Below are 10,101 nucleotides of genomic sequence, written 5' to 3'. Positions count from 1 at the left end.
ATAATCCGTACAACAGCTGTTATTGATCTCACAAATTTCATTAACCTAAACCAATTTTAAGTCAAAGCTATTTATGGACAAAAGGCCCAAAAGCAATAAAAAAAATAAATGACTAAAGTTAAATCCAATAAGAATTTAAGGAGTTAAAAATTACAGAAAATACCCAATGATCAGTGGAAAGGGAACAACCCAACTAAATAAACCCAATTACATAGCCCACTACAAATCCAAGAGCGTGATTCAAAACACAAACAATAAACAATGAATAAAGAAATGTGTAACTATATATTAATACTTAAATTTAATTAAATTGCGGAGGTAGTGCAATTATTGTTTTTATATATTATCATCCAGTTACAGACTTTTACATGGTACTTTTATATTTTTTCAAATATTAAGAATAATGATTAAATAAAAATTAAAGAATAGTGGTTAGTTGTATAAAGTTGTAGGTGATTTTTAATATGTTAAACGGTTAAAATGTGTAGTTATTTTTAGTATTTATACTGGTAAGAAAATAAGAATATATGTCTTCACTTCTTTTTATAAAAAAAAAAAAAATAAGTAATTTTTAGTTCGTTTTTAGATAATGTTAAGAAGTGAACTTTAAACCTAAGTTAATCCTACAAAATCGGATTGTAAAACGAGGTTTGTATCTACTTATATACTATAAATTGATCTTATTTCTAATCGAGAACTTCCATTAGATAATTTTTTAATATAAATAGTTATTTTAGTTTAAAAATATTAAATTTCAGAAAAAAAATGGTCATAGAAAAAAAATCATAAAATTAATAAAATAATTACTTTTATTTCAAAATACTTAAAGAAAAATAAATAAAAACAAAATGTATATGTCAAAAGGGAAATTTTTTTATATATAATAATATAGACAGTGTAGATTTTATAGATTATAAAATCATTATCGGTTGTAAGAGTAGTTTTCTTTATAATATACAATTGTAACTATTTTTTATAAAATTATTCACGTTGATAATATATTAAAACTACACGGGTGTTGCTCCCTCCACCACTACACCTTTCTCCCTTCCCTCCCATTTACTATTTTGCTCCTAAGTAAAATTTTATTTTTAGGGTTATTATTTTTTAATTCTACCCATTCACAACCTATTCTACTAATAATCTATTATAGTCTCCTGTACATGAGTAAAATATTTTTCTTTCATTTTAACATTATATTTATTCTTCTCTTTCTTTCTTCGCTGTGAGATACTACAAGTTGCAAAGGTTGGTGGTGGTGGAAAAAATTATCAAGCAGTCTCCCTCTCGTGGTGTAGTGTCGCTTTCGTGGTGCAGTGTGTGGAGTGGTGCAGTGCGTGTGTTGCTTCCTCCAGCTGCGTATTCGAATAAACCTTCAAATAAAACCCATAAAAAACGTAACCTTTAAACGGAGGTGACATCCTTCAACGGATGTCAAACGGATGTTGACATCCGTTGAAGGATGTCACCTCCGTTTAAAGGTTACGTTTTTTATTTTAGGGTTTGTTTTATTAGTTTATTCTTTATTTTGGAAATATTTTAATAATTTAATTTAAATGTTTTGATTTATTATTTTTGAATATATTTTAATAATGTAAGGAAAATGAAGAAGAAAGAAACGGAGGAGAAGAAGTGAAATGGAAAAGACAAATGTGGTTGCAGAGTAAAACGGAAGACAAATTATTAAACGGAAATGAGAGATGAAAAAATTGGGTGCAGGAAGTAAAGTAAGAGAACTAGGTTTGAAATAAATTAAAATAGTAAAAGTAAAAAATTTTAATTGTGGAATTAAAAGAAATTGGAGAAGTAGAGGGAGAAAGGCTTGGTGGTGGAGAGAGCTAACACCCAAACTACACCCTTAAAAGAATATATTTTAATTTAACCTTTTCAGCCCTTGGCATCAGCTCAAGTTCATTTGGAAAAATCTGTTTAGGCCCATGCTTGATATTTAGAAACCGGCAGTTGCTCCCTCCACCGCCACCGAATGCTTCCTGCACCACCCCATATCAATTTTGCCCTTCTCTAAAACGGATATCAACATCCGTTTTACCTTCAACGGATGTTGACATCCGTCCATTCACAAATCCTATATTTTAATTTATTGTTTTTATTTAAAAAAAAAAAAATCTTCAACGGATGTGGCGACATCCGTTAACGGATTGCCACATCCGTTTTAATAAAACTTTTAAAACTACTTTGATTATTATTTAAATAATAATATATAACTTAAATTAATAATAATTATTTTATTAAATAAAATAAAATTAATTCATAAATAATTAATTAATAATTTTAAATTAATTAAATAATATTTATATATTAATTTAAAATATAATAAATTAAAATCTGAAAATTTAAAAAGAAAAAACTTCCCGATTTAATAAATTTTTAAAATCTTCAACGGATGTGGCGACATCCGTTAACGGATCGCCACATCCGTTTTAATAAAACTTTTAAAACTATGATTATTATTTAATCCGTTTTAATAAAACTTTTAAAACTATGATTATTATTTAAATAATAATACATAAATTAAATTAATAATAATTATTTTATTAAATAAAATAAAATTAATTTATAATTAATTAAATAATAATTTTAAAAAAATTAAATAATATTTATATATTAATTTAAAATATAATAAAATAAAAAACTAAAAACTTTAAAAAGAAAAAAACTTCAATGCGTTTTAATAAATTTTTAAAAAGTATTTTAATTATTATTTAAAATAATAATACATAAATTAAATTAATAATAATTATTTTATTATAAAATATAAAATTAATTTATAAATAACTAAGTAATAATTTTTAAAAAAAGTAAATAATTAAAAAACTTAAAGAAACTAAAAACTTAAAAAAACTAAAAACTTAAAAAAGAAAACTAAACGTAACGGATGTGGCACATCCGTTGTTGAAGAATTTTTTCTTCAACGGATGTCGACATCCGTTCAAGAGAAAAGGAGGAGGTGTAGGATATTTTAGAATATGAAGGATAATTTTAGAATTAAAAAAAAGTGTGGTGGTGCAGGAAGTAATGTGTGATGGTGTAGGGAGTAACTCTCTTAGAAACCTAGTAGAAAGAAGGTTAAACAAAGACAATTGTTATATACACCTCCCTTTATTATTGATGCACCAATTTTTTCAAGCAAATTTATCGGTAGTTATTGAAAACACATTGAAAAACGTGTCTCTTTTTTTTTCTAGATAATCATTTTAGTTTAAAAAAATAAATATTTATTTGAAATATAAAAAATAAAATAATTATTTTAATTTAAAAAATAATTACATTTATGTAAAAGATTCCATGAGTTTTACACTAAAAATTGTATAAAGTTATTATTATTATCACAGCTAAAAATACATGTAATTTTTATTAATGTAAATGGAATGAGAATGTTACATTAGAAGACTATAATATGTTTAAGTAAATGTTAAAATTATCTAACTAGATTAATACAATAAAATGTATAATTTTAAACGGAATTAGGTATTTATTTATATTTTGAAACATTTAAATATTAGGACCAAAAACTATCACGTCAATTTGAACTAAAACTACATATGATTATGGATATAGTTGAGGTAATGTCTAAGTATGTAATGATTTGTCGTTTAGTTAAAGGGTTTGGCTTTTGCCTTTATCCACAAGTAATTCGACTCCTTCTGTTCATCAACTTGCTTTAATAAATCCATCGACACCACAAGAAGAAAACAAACAGGGCTCTTCAAGAATCACTTTTCCATGTGAAGAAATTAGGTAAGAAAAAAAAGCAGACGATATGATTGGTGAAAATTGTGAACACGACCATCTTGTAGGATTTACTATAACTGGAGTAGGTGACCATTAAGACCACGCCATGTTTTGATTTGTCGTGATCATTTGATTTGAGTGTGTGTGTGTGTGTGAGAGGTAGAAGAGAAAAAACAAAGAAAGTAGCGTTAAAGTTGTCATCTTTGGAGTACTTTGAAATGGATTCTAAAGATTTTTATTTTTATTTTTTTTACTTTGTGGCATTCTTTTTGGGATGCTTTTAACAGTTAGGTTTTGACGAGAGACAGAGAAATCTGTAAAAGAGATTTGGTTCTACAACGATATAGCAAAATGGAATCATAGAAATGGTTTGTCCAATGATAATGATCACTTTCTATTCCCAAACTCCCTCTTCATCATTCTTTCAACTGGGGTTATCACTTTCATAATCACCTGTCAAAAATCACTTCTCTTGCTTCTAAAACTTATTTTGCAAAATCCAAACTTCCATGGCTAAAAACCACAATATCATTTTTCCCTTTTTCATTTTCGACAACATTTTTTTACCAAGCTAACCAAATTTAAACATTGCTATAAAGACACTGTATATGGCTATGATATAAATCCTTTGGGCCTCAGCCCATTTATTATCCGTATTCCTTCTTTTGCTTCATCTTTCACTTTTTTATTTTGTCCATTTTCTTTCTCTTCTTATTCAGATTTTGAGTATAAATTTGTAGACAGATGAAATTCTAACCATAATTTCACTGTTTCTTTTTGGAAGGAGACTAATTACTATTGAGAGAAGTGAAATCCACTTAAAAAAAACTTTTTAACTCTTAAAAGAGAGTTAGAATCTTTTAGAAGAAAATGATAATGAGTATTTATAAAGTAAATATTAATTGTATTTATAGAATTAATATGAACTATAATAACTTATGTTTATGTGATAATCATATTTATTTAAAGAGTATAATACAATATAATAAATAGTAATATAATAATAAATAATAAACAACATACTGATTTATCAAAATTTAATTATAACACTTAAATATGGTTCAAATATACATGTTTGGACGGTTCCATAATAAAAAAACTTAAAATGTTTTATTACACTGTACTCTTTAATATTATATTAAACCAGATAAGAACACCTTTTAAATATGCTTTTTCTTCTTTAAAAAAACTCACATTATCATTCAATCTCTTCCGTTTTCTCCTCTTAGAGTCTAATTCAGTTCTTCAATTTTTGTTTGTTGACATTCTACACCACAGTGCTTTGAAGTTAATGCAATATAAAAATTAGACTTTCAACTCGTCAGATTTATTTACAAAACATTGATGTTTATCTAAACTGTTTTTTAATATTCTCTCTACTTTTGAAACTTTTTTCATCTTTTTTTTCTTAGAAGTCCCAACTTGCGAGAGAACAAAGTTTAAGATCATTTGATCCAGTTAAGTTTATGTTTTGAGTAACTTTTCTTTTCTCTAACATTTAGATTGGACGCCTTTTAATGAAGTTTACACGCATGAGTTTTGTCTTTGGTCGTGAAATCTGAGTTGAGTAGATTTCTCTCTATTATTATAGGTCTTTCATTTTTGGTTTAGTGTCTAAATCACCATTTATGAAATCAAGTTAAGATTTTCTTAACTTTGTCTTTTAGATTCTATTTGAAGAATATGAAAACAAGGGCGTAGGAAACTGTATTAGACTATTTGTTTATTTTGAATTAGTGATTTGTCGATTCTATCTTAAAAAAGCGTGAGAATTGTAGAAAGAAATAATAAGTTTCATATATGCTTATATGTTTTAAGATTTAACTTTTTGCATTTATTGTTAATTGAAAATATTCTATGAAAAAGTTCACCTTTAATTTAATTTAATTTGATGAAGTTGATAGCTTGATGAATAATGAGAGTTTTGATGGATAAGTTTGAATTTAACTAAATTTTGAATGTTTTTTTAGTAATGATTGGAATTTAAATATTTATTTAATATGTTTCATTGATGTGAGGGAATAATATTTAAAAAGTAATTAACCTATCTTAAGAAGTTTAATACACATGGAGTAATGAAGTCATTAATAAAATAACATTTTCAAGTTTGTTAATTTTGAAATAAAAAATCACTTATACTATGAAAGTCTTACATAAATATTGGTTGAGAGTATACATGATTATCCATAAACTGTTCTATAAGTGGAAATGTTAAAACCCTAATCTTAAGTTAGGCGTCAGTTTTTAATGGATATACCAAATCTAACATGTATTTTTGGAAAGTCGATCAAAATTGATTTTGATGTTTATTCTAATAATTGAAAATCTGAAATTCCTAATGAGATTCTTTATTAAATGAAAATTTCCTTTTTGGATTATATATATATATATATATATATATATATATATATATTGTGATTTTGGCATCGTGTTAAAATGTGATTGTAAACAATAAATATTCTCATGCATAACTATACATTATTTTATTTTATTCTATTTTGATAATTTTAAAAAATTTTAGATACTTCAATGTTTATAATTTAGTTTTAAGAGCCATTTATTTGAAATTATATAAATATTTACTTATAAAATATCTATACATATCATATATGTTATATTTTAAATTTAAAAATATTATGAGTAATTATTTTAAAATTATCTTTGTATAAAAATTTAAATACATATCATATGTTTATATTTACGAGTAATTATCTCTATATAAAAATTAAAAATTTTATCCATAAGATTGAAACTTAAAAGATTGAATCTGAATACTCTCTTGACTCACAAGAAACGAACTAAATGTTTTTAATTATCATTAAACCTTCATTTATTATTTTTCTATGTTTAATTATTTTAATTTTAGATTAATTAACCATGTTTTTAACTGTAATTATAATATTGGTGTACTTTAAATCAAACTTTGCAACAAAAGAAGTATATGAAATTTTATAAGATGTAAACTAAGACATCAAATTTGATACGAAGTAATAATAGAAATATACCTTAATTTCATGGATATCTACTATATATAATTTATCACATCATATATGTTATAAATTTATAAACTATATTCTCTATATGTATATTAAGTGTTTATGAATCTTTTTGTCTACATGAACATTATTTGCTTTGATATATTATACTTTTGTAACAGTACAAAAGATTGTTTTGTAAGAGCAGTTATTTTAAGTTCATAATTCGATTTGGGATCGAGGTTAAGTTTTATTACATAAATTATTTTTTCTGTCTAAGTTTATATTGCAGTTTGGTCTTAATTTTTCTTTCACCATTTGATTTACTTATAAAAGACATTCTAAAATTTAAGTTAATATTTGTTTGAACAATTTGACAATAAATACATAATCAACTATCATATCTATATTTATAAAATTTCATGATAAGTTTTTAATTAGAGCTAGTCGCTTATATACCAATAACCTAATTATTCTCAATAACTAATGTTATCTGTGGTCTGACTAAACAGTTTATAAAGGTTTCGTTTCTGGCTAATAATACTCGGAGAGTATTTACAATGTCTTGTTGGATAAAAATGATAGCATGTATTGAATAATGAAGGGACGTGAATAAAAAGTAAATGTAAACCATTAACAGTGCCTAATGATGATTACCGGTTTGAAATTCCAATCATATCTTCATTACAAGCCGAATTGAATGGCGCCTTAAACAAGCAAGCACTAATTTTGTTTGCTTTTTCAAATTTCATAGAAATACGTCACACACAGTGGGCCTGGGTATGAAGTTGTGCCTTATAAGTGTCTATCCAGAAAGCAGAACAACTGAGGAAGCAGAAAAAGCCAAAGTGAAGGAAATTTTTATTTCCAAACGAGAGACGCAAAGGGACAGTTTAACAACAACTGGGGACATGTTGGCCTGATTGATGGACTTTCAAGTACGAAGGGAAGTTTGTTTGGTTACGAGTTTGGTCTCCATTACAATGTTTGGCTCTGTGTCCTATATGACATTATTAGGTTCGCTTTTGAAGCTGCGCGTGATGGCATGATAATCTTCTCCTGATCCTTGCTGCACCCAAGGGCCAACTACAAATGTTGTACCTTAATGCTGCTCTCCAACACCAACAATGATGCCACCATATGTGTCTTTACATGACCATATGACAGAGACCAGAGACTTCACTTCACAACATCTTCTAAAGGGTGAGGCTCCAAATCATCCAGCTCATGCAGATTTAAATCTTTTTTACCTAAACTACTTCAACCCAAACCAAAAGCTTTTTGCATGTGTGGGCCACCATGTAAAAGTACAATGCAAATACACAATTGCATTAGTCTCACTCTATACAGCAGGCCACATGGGTGGTGACACTGTCACTCCTGGATTTTCATTAAAAGTCAAAAATACTGTCTACAAAACTACTCTCTGCTCTATCTTTTCTATTAACTTTCTACATTCATCATCAAAATCTAATTAACTTCTCAATAAGCTGATTAACCTCTGTAATAAACCTAACCCACTGATCTGATGCTGACCTATTTAAAAATATATAATTCATTCTTTTTTCATACACTTACCTTTGACAGTAAATGATAAAAAATATAAAAAATAAAATAGGAATATGGTTTGAGCCTCCTTCAATATACTGCTTTTGTCCATTTAAAGCTAGGTGTCAAGAATCATCATACTAAAATTTTATAAAGTGACCTACAATGGAAACACTGAGCTACCAGGCTCCCTGTGATAGCCTTTCTGTTGGAGTGACTCCTTCAAGTCCAAGCAAACCATTGCAGAATCCACAGAAGAAACTTGAGGAAGAAGAAGAGGGAGAAAAAGAGAAAAAAGGAGATACTTTACTGGATCTAAATGTCCCTGGTGATGATTCTGCTACTGGGTGCAGTCCGGTGCTGAATCTCATCACTTGTCTGGAAGCGGATTTGTCATCAGAAGACCCCCATGAGCCAAGAGTGTTCTCTTGCAACTACTGTCAGAGGAAGTTCTACAGTTCACAAGCTCTTGGTGGACACCAAAATGCTCACAAAAGAGAAAGGTCCATAGCAAAGAAAAGTCACAGATCAGTATCAACCATGGTGGCCCCAGCAACAGCTTTTGGAATTCCCTCTCTCCACAATCACCTTCCTCACTATCCCACTGTGGCTTCTCTGCCTCTCCACGGTGCTTTTGGTAATAAACCGCTTGGAATTCAGACTCACTGCATGATTCATAGGCCTCCTCCTCTTCTTCCTCCTCACTTCTCATTCAATGGTTTTTCAAACACTTTTGGACATCATCATGGGTGGTCAAGACCCCTTATTACTCAACAACCTGGGATAGGGAAGTTAACTATGGAAAGTTGTCGCAAAACATCACGAGACAAAGTTGACAGATTACAACTCAAGTCAGCAGGTAATGAAGAAATAAGTGAATATCTGGTTAGTGGAAATACTGGTTTGAAGACTGGTCAAGAGAAAAAGAAGCACCTTGACTTGTCCCTAAAGCTCTAAGCATCATGGAATTTAGTCCTTGATTAGAAGGTTAATGTTTTGCCAAATTTATTGTTTAACATCTTGCAATAAGATAGCGTTGTAAATTTGTTTATGAGAGGATCATGTTCTTGGAAGTTTGTTAATTCCTTTTAAGGAAGGTTTAATTTTTTGTTTTAATCTGAACATATAGGCAGTTTCTTTTCATATCTATGCTAGAATCTGCTACTATTCCTTTCAACTTGGAAATCAAACTCGCCGAGGTAAAATCATTCTCAAATTGAAATCAATCAAATATCTGAATTGCAATAAATCAGTTCCCACTGTCTTCACTGTTGATTTATTAATTTCCATCGATCAGATATAACTTTTCCAATGAAAATTCTGACAAACTGAATACATTTCTGGACTTGTAGAAGAAAATAAGAACGTTATAAATGATACATTTATTGTTTTTAGAGACGTGTGCCTCCTTTGCTCATCGATAAAATGTTTCTATCAGTAAGCTTCTGTCTGTTAGTTTAGAACTTCGAAGAAAGATATACATCTACATGGATTAAAAATGAGTGAAATGTTGGAATATGAGATGAGAGTGAAATATATACATATATTTTGAAATAAAGATTTGAGTGTTAAAAGTTGGACTAAAATTGAGTTGGATTTGAATGTTAGGTCTAGTTGTTTGAGATGAAGTTAAATTTCAAGTGAGAATGGAGAGTTAGATTTATACTAAAATGTTGAGGTTTTAGTGTTAGATTAGGAATTTTAGATAAAATCAAATTTATAAATTAGAGATGATTGAAATTTGAACATTAGATTAAAAATGAGTGAAATTTGGGTGTAATTGAGAATTCAATATGAAATTAAAGTTTTAAGAATTTTTTTTTTA

General features: G+C 27.9%; 1 protein-coding gene across 1 annotated transcript; it reads left to right on the top strand.

Moving 5' to 3' along the window:
- The first annotated feature begins 8,174 nt into the window (after nt 1–8,174).
- LOC124828314 (zinc finger protein 1-like) lies at nt 8,175–9,419 on the top strand. The gene has a single exon (XM_047301580.2). The coding sequence runs from the start codon at nt 8,442–8,444 to the stop codon at nt 9,231–9,233; it is 792 nt and encodes a 263-aa protein (XP_047157536.1). The 5' UTR covers nt 8,175–8,441; the 3' UTR covers nt 9,234–9,419.
- Nucleotides 9,420–10,101: the final 682 nt, after the last annotated feature.

Source organism: Vigna umbellata, chromosome 2 (genome assembly GCF_029865625.1).
Source record: "Vigna umbellata cultivar VRB3 chromosome 2, Vumbellata_1.0, whole genome shotgun sequence".
Taxonomy (NCBI): Eukaryota; Viridiplantae; Streptophyta; class Magnoliopsida; order Fabales; family Fabaceae; genus Vigna; species Vigna umbellata.
The sequence above is the reverse complement of the archived record's forward strand: the minus strand, read 5'-3'. Positions and strand labels throughout refer to the sequence as shown.

Excerpts from the sequence above, each read along its gene's own strand:
- LOC124828314 (XM_047301580.2), top strand. The coding sequence starts at position 8,442 with ATGGAAACACTGAGCTACCAGGCTCCCTGTGATAGCCTTTCTGTTGGA.